The sequence below is a fragment of the Macaca mulatta genome, chromosome 11 (assembly GCF_049350105.2).
Source record: "Macaca mulatta isolate MMU2019108-1 chromosome 11, T2T-MMU8v2.0, whole genome shotgun sequence".
Classification (NCBI taxonomy): Eukaryota; Metazoa; Chordata; class Mammalia; order Primates; family Cercopithecidae; genus Macaca; species Macaca mulatta.
The window spans coordinates 74542108-74563987 of NC_133416.1; the positions used below are offsets into that span (position 1 = coordinate 74542108).

General features: G+C 43.1%; 1 protein-coding gene across 4 annotated transcripts in view; it reads left to right on the forward strand.

Annotated features, from left to right (window-relative positions):
* The first annotated feature begins 2660 nt into the window (after positions 1-2660).
* Positions 2661-21880, forward strand: part of LOC107000920 (uncharacterized) — a 145378-nt gene continuing 126158 nt past the window's right edge. For all 4 annotated transcript variants that reach the window (XR_013401216.1, XR_013401215.1, XR_013401217.1 and 1 more), the window contains exon 1: positions 2661-3104. Coding sequence is in view for 1 of the 4 variants with exons in the window: in XM_077954691.1 (XP_077810817.1) it covers positions 3074-3104 (31 nt within the window). In the remaining 3 variants the exon portion in view is untranslated. The remainder of the gene's footprint in view (positions 3105-21880) is intronic.

Below are 21880 nucleotides of genomic sequence, written 5' to 3' on the forward strand. Positions count from 1 at the left end.
AGACCTGTGGTAGGTGCTATTTGGGATATGGCTTTGATCAAGAGATGCCCTGATCTTGTACACCATTACTTGTAATAAGGGCCATGTGTGAAAAGTTCCACCCGAGTGGACTAAATGACAGGCTGCTGGAGGGCTGAGCAGAGAGGAATCACGTGACTGTGAACGCAGATCATTTCTGGGTAGTCTCAAACCTTTGGCTGAGTGCCTAAATCTTCATTTCACCTCTTGCTGTGAAACTCTTGTTTTTCTTTAAACCCAAGAGTCCAACTCCACGTGTAATACAATATCATGTAAATGAGGGTAACCTTGGAAGGCAGGCTGCTTGTCATACTATAGTGGCTTTGTTGCTATAATGAAAGCCACATGCTTCATGGTACTTTTAGACTAGTTAATATTAGCAGGTCAGCTACATTTTTATTTAGCTATTGCTATTCCAGCTGTGCTTTTTCTGGTTATTTCAAGAGAATTCAGAATTTCTACCAAGACATAAGCTTTTTCAGGAGAGTGGTGAACTGGAAGAAAATGGCCAGCACTTTCCCCTCGGCTCTCTGGTTTCCACATGGAATTTGTCATTGTTTTCCTGAGTCATTGTGAAAGGAAGACGTGGTTGACCCAGGGGTTTGTTTTCAAAGAGTAGTGGAATAAATAGGAAGGTGGAAAAAATGATGAGAAATGACTTGACTTTGTCCTGGGGCTAAGAGTAGAAAATAGGAAAGAGGGAGGAAAAGGGACATGCCTAACCACCTTGCTGAGTTCTTGAAATTTGCTGGAATGATATGGTCATGATTATGATTATGAGTATGATTGTTTTGAGAAAGGGAGGAACATTTCTTTCCATTCTTGAGTCCTCTTTGGAGTCATCTGAATCTCCAAATTTGCTTCTCAGAGAAAGTTTTATATTTCTTGGGAAAGATCTTAAATTACTTTCTTTCCCAACTAAATTGGGTCCCTCCTCCTCTACTCAACACTAAATATCCAATGTCCCTGTGACTGGAAGAGTCCCTTCTCTCTCTGTAGAAAGAAACTGGGGCAGACAAAGAACTTTGCCTCCCAATCTAGTCATGTCATTAAGAGCAGTGATTTCAATCCTTAGGGTAGATCTTTGTGGACCCAGAGATTGATTGACGGGCACTTTCTCCTCTACCCAGCAGGCTGGAAGAAAAGGGGTATAAGAAAGAAACTTTCAGAGTTCCTCATAACAATCTTAAGGGCAAAGACCTGTCTGCTGAGGATTAGGTTCGTTTGTGCCATACTCACAGAATCAGCAGCTCAGACTCCTCTGTCAGTGAGGGATGGGGCTGATGAGATTTTGCTTTAGCATGTGTGTTGTTTAACAAATGTATTGTGCATATATTGAGTCCAATAGCTATGAACAGGAAACTACTTCATTTTCTCTGCCATGACAACCTCGAAAATGTACTCTACTCAGCCTTCCCTCCCTGTCTGCGTCTGTAGTCTGATCATGTTCAAGCAACAAAAATGAGTCTTTTATTGAGGATTATGACTCATCTATAAGTATGAAAAGACCCAATAGAGTCAAATCAAAGCCTCAATCTCTTCACATCTCTGATTTTCACAGCCCAGGCCCGACCCTTGCTGGGGTTCCCAAAATAGGAAAGGAGAGTCTGGTCTCATGGTCCGTTTTTTCACTTGTTCCTGACTCACTTCTCCTCCCTGATTTGCCTTGCTGCTTTTGGTTTCTCCATGGTGGGGGAGTGGGGCAGAAAGGGAAACAGAAGATGGGCAGCCTTTTAAAACTATCTGGTGCTCTTTGGGGCTCTCTCTTGACTGGCTTTGCCCAGATGCTGGGCCCTTCATTACACTTTTCCATGATGTGTGTTTGTGGATCCTCTGCATTGGGACTTTTCTGATGTACTCGTTACTGATATTGGTGCATGCTCTTCAGCCGACCCCATGCGTCCCACTTTCCTCCTTCCACCCCCGACTGCTATCTTGGTGGTTGTACTCCAGCCTCTCACTGCCGATATCTCCTTGCTCTGGCAGGCCACCCTATAATGTGGGCTCCTTTCAAGAAGTTTCAGGAAAGATTCCATAGTGTCCACCAGGCTCATGGGAACTCCTGCATTCCTGCTCTACCCCACCAAGGAAAAGAAGGCTGCTTCCCCTGCTGCCTCTGTCCTCGCCTGCCCTCTTGGCAGTTCTCGGCAGGTTCCTGACCTCAGAAATAGTCTCAGCATGAGGCGGCTGTGGTCTCTGTTCAGCTATGTCCTCAAGTCTTCAAGGACACATGTCAGGTTCCCATGGGAGAGAAAAGCCAAGGGTTCTCTATTCTCAGGCATTCCCTTCAACGAGCTCTCTTGGGAACTTTCAAGTCTTCCTTTACATACTCGGGAGGTGAAAGATCAGTTTGGGCACCTTCTAGTGAGCCTGGGGATCCAGCAGGTGTCTGTAGGATTGGGGATAGAGGTGCTTACTACTTATTGTTTTCACTTCAGGGGCTTCAGCCAAAATGTAGAGAGAGCAGGAAAATCCCATTTGCACCTAATGAAATGTGTAGGTTGAAAGTTCATCAGGAGTGAGCCTGCTGTGCTGGCTGCACTTTGAGACTTCCTCATGAGTCATTTAGAAAAATATTTCCAGATTGTACTATCTCTGGAAATTAGTGTTTGCTCTCAGAAGGTGTCTGTGAATGTGTATATATCTGCTTCAACAATTATTTGCTAGATAAACAGAAAAATAATAGCCATGTCTACACTGGTGGAAAACTATATATAGCTCTACTTAAAATTCATGCAGCATGTCTTTGCTAAGGTGTGCTCTATATATGTGTTAACTCTTTAAGGCCTTACTATAATTATCACCATGTCACAGAAAAGGAGATTGAGGTGCAGGAAGAAACACGAAGAGGTCACAAAGCTGGGAGAAAACATCTTCCAGTCCTGGTTGCTTGGTTTCAGAGTTCCTTCTTTGGGCCACTGCACTCCTCTACCATGAGGCTGGACTGCACTGAAGAACAGAGATGTTCCCCCATTGCTGACTTCCAGATGAAGCTCCTCTGAATTTCCTTCGTCTGAATGATGCATCATTAAGGAAATGTACCCCTGGGGAAGGAATGGCTCCAAGGTCAAGATCAAGTCTGAGTAGTGAGTTGGGTATCAAACCTTGTTTTCACCACCCTGCAGAGTGGGAAGAACACATTGTTTTGGAGATGTGAGATCCTGTATAGGAACAAGCTTGTGTCCGTGATGGAAACCCCATGGGGAAAGTCTACCTTTTTGGATAATTTTCCCTTAGGCGATGTGTACAGGTTTAAGTTCCATAAGAGGAAAATGTGGTGTTGGCTTTTTGAGTTACCCTGGTTGTTTGGACGAGGCCCATGCGCTTCTGCTCCTCTGTGGTGATGCTATGGAGAATGAAGGGTCTGGGCATTTGATGGAAGTATAGCCAGTACCATGTCAACCTCTTGTCTGAATCCATGAAAAGGGAGAAGTATCCATCTAAGGGGATTGTCTGGGAGTTCTGGATGGTGGTCAATGGAGGAGAGGCCTACGGAGGTAGAAAGGAGAACAACATGGTCCTCAGAGCAAGTTCCAATTCAGAGAAGTAATCACCCTCTTCCCAATATATTCTTAAAGAATCTGACCCATATCTGGGCAGTAGGAGAAGAGGATGCTTGGGTTAGATCTTTCTTCAGTAAAGCCCAATAAGACCATCATGTCCTTCCTGCTTTCAAAGACAGCAAGTCAGAGTGAATTTTGTGTATCCTATTGAGTAGGATTTGCCAGAGACAGAATTGAGGGGTCCCTGCTAGATCTGCAAGGGCAAGGAGAGTGCAGGCATCGAGCTTTTTTTGGAATCCTGGCTGAGGTGTCTTAGGTAGGTGGTGAAGAAAGCCAGTAGTCTCAGCTTCAAGGGCAAGTGGAGTCTAGAATAAAGGGGCATAGTCTGGTGGTGAGGACAACGGCTAGAGTCAGGCATGGCGACTCAGAAAAGCATCCTGGAGAATGCTTTAGTATGTCAGACTTCGGATGGAGTAATTTTCATCTGAGAACCATATAAATAACAACAGAATAGCAACGTTTACCAGTCTTCGTTCATTTTACAAAAGCATATAGAAGGCTTCATGTGTGTCTGGCCTTGCATTAAGCTCTAGAGGCAGCTGCGATTAGAAGAGCCTGATCTTTTTTTGAACAGTTTATAGTCCAGGGGTGATCTGGAACATCAACACGATGGTCTTCTAAGTTTATTGATGGGTTCCACACAGGTGCTCTGGGCTCATCGGCGGGTACACAACCTAGACTTTAACTGGGAGAAGAGATATCCAAGAAGACTTCCTGGAGGAAGTGGCATTTAAAGGGAGGCCTGTTCAGGAGGGAGAGGCTAGAGTTGAGGGAAATCATCAGGGTCAGATCATAATGGGTTTTATGACAGCCTAGGAGGTAGGTAGTGCTGTCATTATTTTATAGCTAATGCCAGTGAGCTCAGGGGGTAAAGCGACTTGCCCTGAATGAAACAGTGCAGGGGCCAGACCTGGAATTGGATCTAAAATCTATCTTACCACAAAGGTGAAGCTCTTTCCACTTCACTCCTCTCTGTGCTTTTTAATTTGGGAAAAGTTTAATGAGCTAAAATTTGTACCCCCTCAAAATCACGTGTCTGTCTCTAATAGGCCTCTCTGTCCCACTTTGAGCTAAAAGTCATTGCATCCTCTCATGATGAAACAAATTGAAATTTATTTTAAAATATTCTTCACTGATCCTGGTGGAGGCAGCAAATCCCCAAAAACTCAGCTCAGGGCTTCGGCCTAATGCCTCCGTGAGGGAGGCCTTGGAAGAGCCGGGTCACGTCTGTATTCCAAGTGAGAGAGTCTGGAGAGAAAAGCACACAGCAGTTTCTTTCATAAAATTTTAAAAGGACTGGTTTGTTCATGACCTTGGTTGATTAGGGTCAGGTACTTGACATAATAATGCTTAATATATCAGAGAAATCTGTGTTTGCTCGCTGACCCATGCTCCTGATCCGGCTTCCCCAGCTGTAACTTCTCAGGAGTCAGCCCTCTGGAAAAGCAAATCAGTTTGAGCTGGTTTTTTTTTTCCCCCCTCTCTTCCCAGTTTGGTGCAAAATCCAATGTAACTTTGGCATTTAACTACTGATAAGTGAAAATAAAGTTCATTGAAAGTGAGTGTTGTCATAGTTCATAAGAACTCACAGTCCCTGCATCTGGACAGCTGCCTTCTTGGCCAGACGTCCGACGACGGTCTTTCCATTTTATCATAAGGCTTTGGACTTCAGTCACTCTGTTTCCCACCCTGAGGCAGTGCAGACCCTGAATTGTCTTAGACAAAATTGAGAAGCAGTCAAAAAATGCCTTTAGGGCTGTCAAACTCCCCTTTTTCCCTCTCGCATGGAGTTTCACACTCAGTGGCTTAGATGCCCAGCATGCCATGATCTTTTTCTCCTTCCGTTAAAATGATGACCAGGAAAGAATCTGAAGCGTAGTCATTGGAAGGGAGGAAGGAGTAATTATGGCAACGATAGCAACTAACACTTAGATAGCACATACCATGGCTAAGACACTTGATTCTAAGAGTTTCATGTACATTGACTCCCAAGTTGCTCCAATAACTCTACGCATTAGAGAATATCATTATCTCCTTATGACACAGAGAGGTTAGTGTTACTTATTTAAGGTCATATAGAAGGTTGTAGAGACATGATTTGAACCCAGCAAGTCTGGTTTCTTCTATGTACTTAACCATTATATTTGAGCATGATTAGTTGGCCAAGATGTTGCAAGCACTGTGCTAGATACTGTAATGTGTTATATTACTTAACATTCTTAATATACTTAATATATTACTTAACTAGCCTTCGATAAAGGTTTTAAAACCTCATTTTACAAATAGCAAGACAGAGAGGATAAATGATTCGCTAGGATTTCATACCTAGTAAGTGTCAGGGCAGAAATCTAAATTATGATCTGAATGAGTGCAAATTCCACATTGTTTCCACCTGAGCATTTCGGGATCCAGAACATCAATCCCAGGGTAAGCGTCACTCTCTTTAGATATGGCTCTCACCTGAAACCTCAGCACTTCAGGAGGCTAAGGTGGAAGGATTGCTTGAGGCCAGGAGTTCAAGACTAGCCTGGTCAACATAGAGAGACCATGTCTCTACAAAACAAAAATTAACAAGAAAATTAGCCAGTCAGAGTGGTGTACACCTGTAGTCCCAGTCACTCAGGAGGCTGAGGTAGGAGAATCATTTGAGTCCAGGAGTTTGAGGTTGCAATGAGCTATGATTGTGCGCCCCTGCACTCCAACCTGGGCAACAGAGACCCTGTCTCCAAAAGAAAAAAAAGTATCAGAGCATTAAGTTAGACGATAGGAGCTATGATCATTTGGGGTACACCTCTGAGTAGCGACCAGTATGTAGGAGAAACATACTATTTGGCGAGGGAGGGATGGGTGATGAGAGTTTCTTGGCCCTAGAAATTACACTCCGTAGGTTGGTGTCTACTTAGCCATGCTAGCATGCTAGCCTCACGTAGAAGCTTTTTCTCTGCAGTTCTAGCCGACTATATTTGACTGGCCTCACCCCGATAGTTCACAGCCTCCCCACCCCCAAGTCACCATATCTGAAATTAAACTTGCTTTCCTTATATTCCCATCTAGGGTTAACAGTGTTGCCTAAGGTTCAAATACCCCTTCTCCTTCACCTGCCACATTGAATCAGTCCCTGAGGTCTATAGATTCTGCCTCTTACAAACGTTTCTAGTCTATTCTCTCATGCCTCATCGCTCACACTGACTTTGTTTAGATCATTCATCATCTTTTGCCTAAATTATTGTACTTGTCTCCCAAGTGGCCTCCTTACTCTGAGTTTTTCTCTCCTCTACTCCATCCATCATACTGCCCCTTGTGTAATTGCTTTAATATGAAAATCTGATCATGTCACTTCCTTGCCCAAAATCTGTCCATTGCAGGCCCCTAGCACTTACATAATATTTCCTCCAACTGCATGCTAAGGGCTTCAGTGATGTACTCTTGGGACTGATGGTATCATCAGAAATTAAAAAAAAAAATACTTTAATTTCAAGGACAGCTTAAAATGTAAATAGAAGCATTTTCTAGATCATTGGATGACTGTATAACCAAATGCTGCCAGTTGATTTGTCTTTACAACTGCCTTTGCATTTAAAATTACCCTGGAGACAGGCTGGGCACAGTGGCTTATGCCTGTAATCCCAGCACTTTGGGAGGCCAAGGCGGGTGGATCACCTGAGGTCAGGATTTTGAGACCAGCCTGGCCAACATGGTGAAACCCATCTCTACTAAAAATATTAAAATTATCTGAGCATGGTGGCATGTGCCTATAGTCCCAGCTACTCGGGAGGCTGAGGCACAAGAATCACTTGAACCCAGGAGGTGGAGGTTGCAGTGAGCTGAGATCACTTCATTGCACTCCAGCCTGGGTAACAGAAAAAACAAAAAAAAATTACCCCGGAATCAAACTCAACATATAGACAAGGGAAGTGCTGGCCATGTGACATCACCACAGCCTCTTTGAATGGTTGGCTCCATGCTAGTTTGACTAGGGAGGAGTGAGATTACTGAGTCATTGCTCAGCACATCACGGAGACAACCTGCATTGAAAATATTCCACATGCTTATAGTCAGTACCACATTCCTGGGCAGCGGACATTTTGTTTCAGTAATATTCGTTGCATTAAATGAATTTTGTTAATTTGCATTTAATTGGTTTTACATTATAATTATTTTGGATTTATAATTGCCTAAGATATACACATTGGGAAGTTGTACCCCATTGTTAAACTAAATTTTGTCTGAGAATGCCTCCCCAACTTGAGTGCCTAGGTAACAAACTACAACCTAACTTAGTACATACACAAACTGAAAGCCTAACTAGGAGTAAAGTCTCAGCCAATCACAGGCTACCAACTGATCAGGCCATGTGCAAATGAGGCAACCACTGAGCTGTAACCAATCAAGCTGTTTCTGTATCTCACTTCTGTTTCCTGTCCATAAGGCTGCCCGTCCAATCTTGTGGACTGAGTTCTCTGAACCTCTTCTGCTTCCGAGGGCTGCCTGATTCACAAATTGCTTATTGCTCAGTTAAACGCTGTTAAATTTAATTCATGTAAAGTTTTTTTTAACATGTTTTATATTTGCATATGTTTAAATAATATAGTAAAAGTGAGTTGTCAATGCCAATAATGTTTAATTAAATTCTTTTAAAAATACAGTTTCCCATGCCAAAGTCCGGGAAATCCTCACCTGACCAGTAGGATCAAGTGCGAACTCCTCAGAGTGGCATATGAGGCCATTCTGCCCTGTCCGCACCACCCTCCAGCCTCATTTCCTGCATCTCTCCCAAAGGCTGCTCCTCTTCACTGGAGTAGAGCTTCTGGACGGACAGTAGGGACTCTTTCTTATTCATATTTGTACCTATGGAACCTATCAGTGAGTGTTTACACAATACATCAATCCTGGAATAAATGAATGAACATGTGATGGAAACCAGGAGGAAAAGGAACAAGGCTCTTTGGCAGACCATTTAGCCAACTCCTAACATTACTGGAAATAATAAAGTTCCTTGCATAACCCCAGGCTGGGACTTTCCAGCCTCCCCTACCTCAGCCACAATTCTATTCTAGAATAAGTTATTTACAGGCAGAGAGAGAGAGAGAGAGCCAGAGAGAGAGAGAGACAGAGAGATAGAGAATGAGAGAGAGACAGAGAGACAGAGTGTATGAGCTGAAGCTAACACTCAAAGGAGGAAGGTCAGATGCAGCCTGTATTCTGAGAGGAGGATTCATCTCCCCACAGCATTTTCAACTGGGGAATTCTCAGAGGATCAAAGAGAGACTCTGTCCACACTGCCACCCGTCCCATCTGCAGCCTATGGACTGCTCCCCTCCCACCCGTTTTTAGCTTCCCAAGGAGGGATGATTCACTTAAACAGACTGTTATGTGTACTTTATTTTTAGTCCAGAAAGTATTTGTTTTCAATGTTTGTGTATGGGAATGTGAGTTCAGATCAGCTGATGTGGCAGTGAGCATGAGTAACTTAGCAAGCAAAGCCACACAGCTTATTATGATCTCCAAGGCCCATGTCAGTTCCAAACTGCTATGCTCATAGTACTTACTGGGGGACAGTCAACTGTAGTGGTCCCTATTCTGCTCTCATTCTCATATAGAGGATATGGATGTGCTGTTTAGCCAGCCTGATCCCTTAAAAAGGAAGACTTTTCTTCCTTCCTTTCTTCTTTGCCTCCTTCCTTCTTGTCATTGTTCAATAATTGCCTCCAGTGACAAGCTTGTCCGGCCTTTGACCCTGATCCAACACAATAAAATTATAAAATAAGTTATTCTGTATCTGCAGAAAGCTTTACATATGGACAATGAAGTTGTAACAAGAAGGGTGTCAGCCATGGATCTTTCCACATAAACTTGGCTTTTAATAGTGCATTTGGAGACAAGGAGACCTGGGTCCTCCCAGCTCTGTGACCAGGAACAAATCATTCACCTGTTTTGACCTTAGATTCCTCCTCTACAAAATGATGATGGAAAAATACCTGCTCTTTTTTTTTTAACATGAATTTCAGTGATGAGGATTGAAATTAAAATGAGATGATTTTGGTAAAAAAGCTTTGTCAACCGTATAAAGTACTAAGCTAATCTAAGGTGGGGTAATTGTTCTTAGCATGCCTTTCCCCTCATTAGAACCATTGCATCCTATATATGTGAAAGTAATTTTATAATAGGGCATTAGCTTTGTACTGTTTAGCAGCCATGATGGACACCCTTAATCCTTCTGCCAGACAAATGTACTGAGAGAGAACTGGGCCATGGCAGGGGTGCATCAGGACAGAGGCAGGCCACCACCACTGCTTGGAAAGCAGGTCAGAGGGCGCGTGCTGTGGGTGGAGAGGGTCCCAGTGTGGAAGGCTGTCTTTGTATTGTGTGTTGAGCGCTAAGGATAGATGGAAAGCATTTAAATGCAAGATGATTAAGCTTGCTGGTGTCCCCTTGCCTGATATGGATGGGACTTCCCTTCCCATGGATGGTCATTGTTCAAAAGAATTGAATAAATTCCCAGGGATTTTTGGTCACTTTAATTATATTCTCTCACTGCACTCAAATGGTAAAACAAAGCCATTCTCTGCCTTTTGTGAGCTGTGTGTAAACACCCCACTTTATCTATCTATCTGTGTATCTATCTATCTACTCTATTATCATTTTATTGTGGTATGATTAACATGTAAAACATGTACATATTTAATGTAAACAACTCAGTGAGTCTGGGGATAAGTGTCTACTCATAAAACCATCAAGCCTGTAGATATAAACAATCACCTCTCAAAGTTCCCTCCCATGCATTTGTTATTATTATTATATTGTGGTAAGAACACTCAATATAAGATCTACTGTCTTAGAAAATTTCAAGTATACAATATCATATTGTTAGCTGTAGGCACTACATTGCACAGTAGATCTCCAGAACTTATTCATCTTTCATAAGTGAAATTTTATACCCTTTGACCAACACCTCCCCATGTCTCCCTCCCCCCAGCCCATGGTAACCACTATGTCTCTGCTTCTGTGAGTGTGACTATTTTAGAGTCCACATATAAGTGAAATTATACAGTATTTTTCTTTTTGTGTCTGGCTTGTTTCATTTAAATAATGTCTTCCAGGTCCATCCATGTTGTCACAAATGACAGGGTTTCCTTCTTTTTAAAAGCTAAATCAAATTCCACTGTGTATAAATACTACATTTTCTTTATCCATTCATCTGTTTTGGACACTTAGGTTGATTCCATATCTTGGCTATTGTAGATAGTGCCGCAATGAACATGGGAGTCCAAATATCTCTTTGAGTTACCAATTTCATTTCCTGGTCATATGGTAGTTCTATTTTTAGGTTTTTGAGAAACCTCCATCCTATTTTCCATAAGGGCTATACCAATTTACATTCCTACCAACAGCACACTAGGGTTTCCTTTTCTCCACCTCCTCACCAACATTTGTTCTTTTTAATCACCCGACTTTAAAACCACAGTGATAACTTGGTGAGTTTGTTAGTTCTTTAATGCCTGCCCCTCCCTGCCTGCCTTCTGGCATGTCACCCACATGCACAAATGCATGTGGGGGAGGACGTGTTAGTGCTTCAATATGGAAATAAAAGATCTTTTCCAATGATACAGATATCTTCCTTGTTCCCTATCTCCTTTCCTTTAGAAAATGCTCATATCCTCTTCAAGAGATAAAACCTACACTATTCATGATGGGACAACACTTTTCTCAGTGCCATCTTGAGCCCCATATTCGGGCTACTCATTCATTCGTTCATTTATTCATACATCCAGTACACAGCGATAGAGGTCCTACTATGTGTCAGACACTATTTGAAGTGCTTGTAATAAAACAGTGAACAAGAGAGACAGGGTCCCTGCTTTTATGGATCTTATCTATCTGTGGAGCAAAAGGACATAATGAATATTCAAATAAACAAGTACATGGAAAGACAGCTTTGGATGGTGATGAGTGCCATGAGTGAAATACAGCGACATGAGAGAGAATGACCAGGGAGGGGACTATCTGGGAAGGCCTCTCTGGGGAAGCTGCATTTCAGCTGAGACCTGGGAAGAAGGAGGAGCCAGCCATAGACAGGTCTGGGACAGAGCATTCTGTGTTAAGGGAACATCAAGCGCAAGGGTGAAAAGGCCTCTCTAGCTTGCTGGGAAGCCAAACTTTGCTTTGCTGAAGTTGACAGCAGCTGGGTGTCCAGATGGGTAGTCCAGTTTTCTACTCTCTAAACCATATCACCAGTGAGTGCTCACAGGTTCAAGAACATAGGCTATCTGCTTCTCTCCTAACTGCCCCCTTTTACAGGATTCTCTCCAGTGAAGAGAATAACATAGATTGTAAAGCTGGTTTTAAGTCACCACCTTTGCGCAATTATCTCGATTTCTCTCTAAGCCTCTAAAGCCTTTGCTGTGATATGCCTACAGTACTTACTGAAGCCAAAAGTAGCACACAATTATTCCCCTTAAGTAGTACTAATAGACATACTGACTTTCAAATCTTAAGACACTGACCTTAGTTTGGGGCCTGATAGTGGGACTGATGTAAAGTCCATCTAAGAAAGGATACCTGGGCTGGGCGTGGTGGCTCACGCCTGTAATCCCAGCACTTTGGGAGGCCGAGGCAGGTGGGTGACCTGAGGTCAGGAGTTCAAGACCAACCTGGCCAAAATGGCGAAACCCCGTTTCTACTAAAAATACAAAAAATTAGCCAGACATGGTGGCGTGCACCTGTAATTCCAGCTACTGGGGAGGCGGAAGTGGGAGAATCACTTGAACTCAGGAAGTAAGGTTGCAGTGAGCCGAGACTTTGTCCCCCCCCCCAAAAAAAAAAGTAGAAAGGACACCTGTGTAGGGGTGAGCAGACCAGCCTCCTGGTGTTCACAGATAAGCTTAATCAAGGAGAATGGGGGATGGAGCAAAACCCCTTTACAAATCAACAACATCAGAGAAAGAGAAGCAGACTTCAGATAGAGAAGTTATTTACTAGGTGTTAAGAGCTATCCGTCCTCTTGTAGAACAACCTATGAGTTAGTTTTTGTGAAAGTTCTTCCAGACACCTGAGGTAAATTGTCCCCCCTCTATTCTTTTTCCCTTATGTGCCCATCATCTCTGAAGTATTTGAAATACACAGTGCTATGGTTCCATTCTGTCCCCACCCAAATCACATCTCAAATTGTAATCCCCACGTGTTGGGGGAGGAAAAAAAGGCAGAAGGTGATTGGATCATGGGGGCCATCTCCCCTTTGCTGTACTCATGATAGTGAAGGACTTCTCATATCTGATGGTTTAAAAGTGGTATTTTCCCCCTACTCTCTCTCTTAACTTCTGCCATATAAGATATGCCTTGCTTTCCCTTCACTTTCTGCCATAATTGTAAGTTTCCTGAGGCCTCCCCAGCCATGTGGAACGGTGAATCAATTAAACCTTTTTCTTTATAAATTACCCAGTCTCAGGTAGTTCTTTATAGCAGTATGAAAACGACTAATACACACAGTGATCACTTTTTATCACATAATTAAATTTAAGAAAGTAGTAAATAGAAGAAAATACTCTGTAACTCATATCAAACAACGTGAGTATTGCTTGTACCCCAAATTTCTGGGCCAACTCATTTCTAGAGTCTTATTCATCCCCCAAGTAATGCTATGGATCTTCCTGCCTCTTTGTTTAAAACCCATCCCTGAAGTCCACCCAAGAGGTTGACTTTGATCTCCAAGTTCTGTGCCACATACATCTCCATTAGAATGTTGCTCATTTCTCCTTCAGGGCTAACCTTTGCATACAGCATTCATTTACTCATTTAAGACATTTTTATTAAGCATCTACTATGAACCTAGACTGTAATCAGTTTGGGGGATACAAGTTTATTCATCATTATGGATAAAGCAAACCTGGTTCTGGCTCACGTGGAGCTTGAAGTTTACTGAGGAACATAGACAAATAGGAAAGAGTAATGTGGGGTGACAAGTACTTTGACAGAAGTTAAACAGAAGTCATAGGGAGCACAGAGTTGAGAAATGAGGAATGCTACTCTCCCAAAGAAAGCCAGAAAGACCTCTCTGCCTCTGCTGGTCTCAGGTCTCATCTTCTAGGTATTTCCACTACCTTTTTATCCTCTTTCCTGCCTCTGGAGAGCCAAAGGCCACAAGGTGCAACTGCACCTTGACTTTCAGCCACATAACCAGTTAGAAGTCATTTTCTTTTTACCCTTACTGTCTGGCAAGTCCCTGTTCTGCATCATTTTTGCCAAACCAGGTTTTCCTCCTAACCTCCTTTGGCCACAGCCTCCTCTTGGTCCACAACAAATGACCAAGGGTTTCCTATTGACAGGAACATAGGGCTACTATCTCAGTGGGACAAGGATTTAGGGTCATTGTCCCAGGAGTGATGATGCTTCATGCTCCTTGTGACATATCTAGGTTAAGGGCTTAGGAGAAGACTTTTGTGGTTGTGGGGAGAGTTTTCTCTCTAAAACTAACAAGACTGTAAGGGAATACCATCAGCTCCTGAGGCTTCATTAGAGCTGAGATCTAACCAGAGGATATAGGGTGGAACTAATGATATTAAATCAACTATTCAAATGAAGAGATTTGCATGCATTTCCAAGCAGGACCTGGTATACCTGCTAGAATTTTAATAATTTAAGCTGTGGACTTCAGCATTTTTATTACACATTAACTGACTACACTGGGTAGGAAATATACATCAGTAAATTCTATTGGATACTTCCGGGGACGAGGTGAGAGTTTCAAGATGAACAGTGTTTATTTCTGTACCAACAACCACAGCTCTTCTCTTATTCTTTGTGACTCTTATTCAACCCACATCACAGAAAATGAAGTAACAAGATCACACATTCATTGTATTCTATGGACCCTCTCTTTCACAGAATGATTACATTACCAGGTCACCCACTGGCTACCCACTGACTTGAGACTGACAATTCATTAGGCTTTTTTTTTGTTTTGTTTTTTTTTTTTTGAGAGGGAGTCTTGCTTTGTTACCCAGGCTGGAGTGCAGTGGAGTGATCTCAGCTCACTGCAACCTCCGCCTCCTGGGCTCAAGCGATTCTTCTGCCTCAGCCTCTTGAGTAGCTAGGACTATAGGTATGCATCACCACGCCCAGCTAATTTTTGTATTTTTAGTAGAAATGGGGTTTCACCATGTTGGCCAGGTTGGTCTCGAAATCCTGACCTCAGGTGATCCACCCGCCTTGGCCTCCCAAAGTGCTGGGATTACAGACATGAGCCACTACGCCCAACTGAGCTGATATTTTTATTATCTTTTTTTTCCAGTTGAGAAGCCTGAGCCTCAGAGGGTAAGTGACTCCTCTCATTTATGCCGCTGGCGTCTGGTGAGGCTTGGTCTCAGCATTCAGGTATGCAGATGGGTATGTCTGTGGTAGGGAATAGAAGTCTGTTCTTAATGTTCTGCTGACTGCTCAGTGCTTTATGATGAGCCCAAGTCATCTGCCTTGCATCAATTTTTCCTCCATTCTTCTAATGTTTCTCTTTAGATAGAGCAAATTTATTCTTTTGTTCACCAGCTGGTCCTTTTACCTTTGAGGAGGTAAAAGAAGTAGGTTTCCAGCAGAGGAAGAGGGAGTATGAATGAAGGTCACGGGAGCATAGAGCAGGAAGAAATGGTCCCAGTGGAGTTGCCTAGTGGCCATCTAGGATGAGAGGCAGATTCGTAGAATCTGTCTTCAACGCAAGGTGAGGCTGTGCCTATGGGAAGGAAAGAAATGGCACGGAGGGTGAGCAGCCTCCCAGAATACACCTGGGCCCTGCTCATGGTCACTGGTTAGTTGGAGCCACATCTGGGTCTGAGATTCGGTCTGTACACAAGATTGCTGTGATGGATGTAATTCATTTCATCACATCCTATTTTTATCACAGCAGTATCAAGAAAATGAACACACAAAGCTAGATCACCATGGAGAGCAGGCAGTTTAGATGTATTTATTTGTTTCTTTCCTCTGTATTTTTAATGTTTTGCTTGATTTCTCTTCATTTGAAGTTGCTCCTCTGATGTTACAGAGATAACATTTGCCTGATGATCTCAATCAGAAAGTGGTCACAGGAGTAGCATTCCACAGGACACTGAGCATTCGCTCTTGGGAGCACATCTTTGCACAAGGGCAAAGGAAAGGGCAGCCAAGGCCTGGGCGAAACGCAGCGCCCTCAGCTTTGAGAAGGAAGCATAGGGAGAGCGCCCTCTTGTGGAACTTGACTCACTGTCTAATCTGCCTAGTAACAGGCTCTCTTTCGTAGCTCTTTATACCAACGGATATATTTTTTTCCCCATGGATTTGTGTTTGAAGGTATTCTTAGAAAATTCTGAGTACAACTCTCGGTTGCTTTTCATAACCACGAAGAACTGACAATCTGAAGTCAATGTGCAATTCAAAAGGTGGCATTTTTTTTTAAGAGAGCCAGATTAACTGTGAATTACCTCCCAAATTGGCATGTTGGGTAATTATTTTCATATTTTGGTGCAGAGCCTTTCAAAATATGGGTTTTGCAATTACGTTAAACAAAACAAAAAACTACTTCTCTCACCTGTGTAGGATTTAAGCAAAGCCCAGGCAGTTTGGGGTTATTTTTAGTCCTGATTAATTATTCAGCCAAGATAATTCCATGTTCAGCAGCTTATTTGGAAGAGACATGACAGCTGGGCTCTCAAGTCAGCCTCAGGTCAAAGCCGACATCTTCATTGCAAAACCGTGCTCTCCCCACATTTTGGGGAGAGGGCAGTGGGTTGCATTTTCTGTGACACTGGTGTCAGCTTTGCCAGCCTGGAGCCGGTGAGTGGAGGAAGAAACTGCTGATTCAGGGGACTTCAGACACGGCCGATTTCACAGCAGCGAAAATAGGTCACTAATGACACGTGGCAATGAGCCAATAAACTGCGGCCAGGAGCTTGGAAGGGTCTGCTGGTGGCAAGATCTGTTTCACTAGAACTCCAGAAAGAAAGCAATCTGCTTTAATTTGTTTAAAGCAACCATAGGGTTGTAGAACTCAGAGGCCAAGATTGTGATCTCGTTTCTCCTTGCCTTTATGTTCCTAAGCATTCAAGTTTATTGTTTCCGTTTATCCCTTTTCCATTCCCATGAACTGAAATAACTGGAGCTCCTGCTTCTTTTTTGAATAGTCAAGCTCATGTGATTCTTTTTTCCCTTCAAGTGCCAGGGGGGAGAATGAAGACGATATGGGTTGACTCTGTGTCCCCACCCAAATCTCATCTTGAATTGTAATCCCCACGTGGTGGAGGGAGGGTCCTGATGGGAGGTGATTGGGGGCTATTGGGAGGATCATGAGGACGGTTCCCCCATGCTGTTCTCGTGATAGTGAGGGAGGGCTCGCGAGAACTGATGGTTTATAAATGGCGGTTTCCCCTGTGGCTCTTTCTCCTGCTGCCACGAAAGACGTACCTTGCTTCCCGTTTGCATTCTGCCACAATTGTAAGTTTCCAGAGCCCATGTGGAACTATGGGTCAATTAAACCTTTTTTCTTCATAAGTTACTCAGTCTCGGATGTGTCTTCATAGCAGTGTGAGAACAGACTAATGCATGGGACAATGATGATATTATCCTTTCTGATTCCCTCGTGTTGATGCTGATGTGACTCTGGTCGGTTTAGTCCATACCATACTGATCTTCATAAAACCATCTCTGTGATTTGGGAATGGTGTCATGTGTTGCCATTATGTGAGAAAATAGTATTTTTACTTCATTTTGGGTGGTCACTCTGGATTGATGTTTCCCATTAATATCCTGAAAGGAGAAGGGGGGATCGTAGAGAAGAATGCTGGGAATGGCTAATCACCCTCCATATTGGCCTGGTGTGATTCAGAACAGAGCTTAGACCAGAGATTCCCAAACCAAAGTGAGCCTCAGCATTCCTGGGAGGGCCTGTTAAAAAACTAGGTGGCTGGGCCTCACTCTCTTATTCTGATTCATTAGGTTTGTACGAAAAGCCCAAGTATGTGCATTTCTAACAAGTTCCCAGGTGATGCTTGTGCTGCTGATCCAGGGACCTGCATAAACCTGAAGTGCTGGCTTAGGCAGGTCAGCAGTGGCCTCAGCACTTCCCCACATAAGCAATTTCCCCATCCTAGAGCTTCCTCCACACTGCAGACGGTTTAAGGGTAGAGACCATTTCTCATTCATCTTTAAATTTCCAGACTCCAGCATAGTGCTTGACACAGATGTGTTAAATAGTTGTTGAATTAATCAATGACTGAACTCTATCAGCTGATCTTCTTAGAATTTCTTACTTGAAGTGGGTAATCAGAGATGTTTTACTGAAGCTCTGGAATCACCTTAAATAGGACATTGGTTGCATTGAATGTAAATGATGAAATCACTGAAATTAATATTTAAAAAGACAATGGGCCTGGTGCGGTGGCTCACACCTGTGATCCCAGCACTTTGGGAGGTGGAGTGGGGTGGATCTGGAGGTCAGGAGTTCGAGACCAGGCAACATTGTGAAACCCTGTCTCTACTAAAAAATACACAAATTAGCCGGGCATGGTGGCACACACCTGTAGTCCCAGCTACTTGGGAGGCTGAGGCAGGAGAATTGCTTGAATCCAGGAGGCAGGGGTTGCAGTGAGCCGAAATCATGCCATTCCACTCCAGCCTGGGCAACAGAGTGAGACACCATCTCAAAAAACAAAAAAACAAAAAACAGCAGAGTAAGGATAAATAAGGCAATATGCTCTCCTAAGGGTTTCTCAGGTTGAATGAAAGGAGCTAGGTTTTAGGAAGAAGCTGGGCAGAGGAAAACTGGGCCTACCAAAGCGAACAAGGTGTTTTACCACCATTTGTAATAAGAGACAGAAACCTTCTGCAAGAAGTGTATTAAGAAGATGACCTGGCACCTTTCCCCTGGAGGGTTCCCTGCACTGAACCTCACAGGGCAGGGTAAGACATAGTTCTTGTGTCAAAGGAGAGTTTTTGGCATGGTTTGTGACTTGGGGACTATGTAATATGTTGGCAACAAGTATGGAAATCCTGGAGATCAGCTTCTAGGACTTCTCCAATCTGTGTCTTCATTCTTTTATTTGGATGGGAACAAAGGGAAGAATGGAGTTTGAGTCTGGTTTGGTTGGAACCTTCCATCCCTCATGACCTTGTGGCTGCCTTAGCATGTGCCCTCTCCACGTGTTGCTGGGCATTTTCTGGCATGCCTCTTTTGTTTTTTTTTTTTTGTGGGTTTCTTTTTATCATGCTATCCTTCTGCTTGGAATGTCTCTCTCTACTGTCCAACCAGCCTAATCCTGGATAATTCAGACTTAACCATTTATAACTTCCCCTAGCAGCTACCTCTCCCAGGAAGTCTCTTTAGGTGTCTCTTCTCTGTGTTCTTATAATACCCTATGAATACTTCAATCACTCTTTCACTTATTCATTCAACAATTATCTATTGAGTTCCTAATAGGTGCTAGGCATAGTGCTAGTCATTGGGGATATAAAGATGGACATGACATAGCTCTTGTCCTTAAGTAGCTCATTGCCTAGTGAGAGGATATAAATAATTCAACAAGTAATTACAATACAAGTGCAAAGTCCTCAGATAGGAGTAAGCACTGATGCTATGGAAATACCTAGAAAGGATGCCTAACTTTAACTTGAGATGTCAAGGAGCATTTTCTAGATTAGCAGCCCCCAACTTTTTTTGGCACCAGGGGCCAGTTTTCTGGAAGACAATTTTTCCACTGATGATCAAGGGGAGGGATGGTTTCAGGATGAAACTGTTCTACCTCAGATCATCAGGCATTAGATTCTCATAAGGAACATGCAACCTAGACCCCTCACATGCACAGTTCACAATAGGGTTCACGTTCCTGTGAGAATCTAATGCCACTGCTAATCTGACAGGAGGTGGAGCTCAGTGGTAATGCTCACCTCCTGCTGTGCAGCCTGGTTTCTTTTCTTTCTTTCTTTTTTTTTTTTTTTTTGAGATGGAGTTTCACTCTTGTCACCCAGGTTGGAGTGCAGTGGCACAATCTCAGTTCACTGCAACCACCGCCTCTCAGGTTCAAGTGATTGTCCTGCCTCAGCCTCCCAAGTAGCTAAGATTACAGGCGCCTGCCATCACGCTCAGCTAATTTTTCTCTTTTTGGTAGAGATGGGGTTTCATCATGTTTGCCAGGCTGGTCTTGAACTCCTGACCTCAGGTGATCCACCCATCTCTGCCTCCCAAAGTCCTGGGATAATAGGCGTGTGCCACCACGCCCACTGTGCAGCCTGGTTTCTAATAGGACACAGACTGGTACTGGTCCATGGCCTGGGGGTTGGGAACCCTTGTTTTAGATAAAGAAATACTTTACTCAAGATCTAGCAGGTTGAATAGAATTTAGCCAGACAAAGAGATGGGAGAAGAGCATACCAATGAGGAGAAGCTTTTGCAAAGCTTATTATTTGTTTATATGATCAGTTGAAGACCGTAGACTTTGGGGGCTGAGACTGTGTTTTATTCCTTAGTCTAGCCCTAACTCATAGAATCATACCTGGCATACAGTAGATGTCCAAGGAAAAATTTCTTGAATGTGTGAATGAATGAATTAGCTTCTGCTGCAACGGGTGCTGAGGGTACTAACCAGTAACCTCAGAAGGTGATGATTCTTAAAAAGTGAACCTTTGTTGGCTCAATGGCTCTCTATTCTAATTCTTTTATGCCCTTCCTATGTGCTTATCAGTTGGTTAGCAGACATTAAAATTGCGTGGGCTCTATGTGCAGGTTCATTTCATGTTCTGAGTACGATTGCTGATACGATTTCCATGCAGCAGCAAAATGCTCCAACCCAATGCTTTGAAAACAAATGTGCAAATTCCAAAAAGAGGATTAATGCAAACAAGGTTAGAACCGACTGAGCATTTTAACACTGCATGAAATATAAACACATCAAACTGTGTTTTCAGAAACAGACTTCTTTTTTATGATTGGAAAAATACTGCTTTTGTTGATGGCTCCATCGTCAGTTGCCTCTCAAAGTGTGTTCTGCTGTTAATGGAACAGTGAGGCAGGTCTGCAGGCCCACGTGTCTACCCACTCATTGTCAGTGAGCACTGGATTTCTGAATCACCTGGGAAAATGGGAAATGATTAACTCAAAGCAAAAAAGGTGACTTACATTTTCTGAATGAATGATAGTGATTGAAGTGCTAACGCCTAAGAGATTTGCAGAGGAGTTCATGCAAGGGGTAGAGAGCGTCCCTGTGTTCTTAGGAGTTGCTTTAGTGATAGAAGCCCTGGCTCAGAGTGGGGGAGGCAAAGCAGGCAAGAAGCAGTGAGTGGGAGAATTGAATACCTTGATTGGAGAATCCTTGTGCTGCTCCTTTATGCCCTGATTGTGTGGGCTGACATCTGGCTGCAAATAGATGCTCAACAAAGGATCATGGCTAACTGCGGCTCGTAACAGTGCTTTGAAACTGAGTGCACATTAGAATCACACTGCAGAGTTTTAAAAAAATATCAACCCTAGGGCTTCATCCCAAGAGTTCCTGATTTAATTGGTGTGGGATAGGACCCAGGCATCAGCATCTTTTTAAAAGCTCCTCAGGTGCTTCTATTTGAAAGCCAGGATTGAGACTAATTGTTTGTAGTGGATTAGGAGAGCCTCTTGCCAGCCAAGGAGTGGCTCCTTCACTATGAGCGATCCCTTGTCATGATCTCTCTTCCAGGACAAGAGCAGAGAAGGGAGAACAAGAAAAGGGGAGTAATTAAGGGTTTAGTGTGATTCTTTTAAAACCCTAGTCCAGAGAGGCTTTGAGAAACACAGGTTACATCCACACTGATTGATCTTGTTATCCTTGAAATCGAAAAGAGAATATGGAGAATAATGAAGAGTTGGCAACATTTTAAAAAATGATGTGGCAATGGGTTATTGGCAAGGTACTTCCAGAAGGTCTTAAAATATGTTTGGCAAGAAACTCACTGATCAGATGAAGGGACCCGTAAAGTGAAATTTGAAGGGAAATAAAGATACTGAGGGAAGTGGGGAGAGGAACTGTGGAACTAGAGATCAAGGAATAAACTGCTATATGATTCACTTGAAAAACAAGGGAGGCCTCTCTGAGATCCCCAGGGGAGACAAGGAAAAGGTACAGGGATAATGCTCACAGGTATGGATGGTGACTAATGTTTCATAATTTCAGTTTAGAGAACTTAATATAATTTTTTTCAATTTATTATTTTAAGTACCACCAACACTGTTAGGGTGAGACTTATAAGTGGAACCCTCCACCAGAGTTCTGCCCTCCAGTTACAGATTTCCAGAAGGTGTAAAGCATTGCAACAGT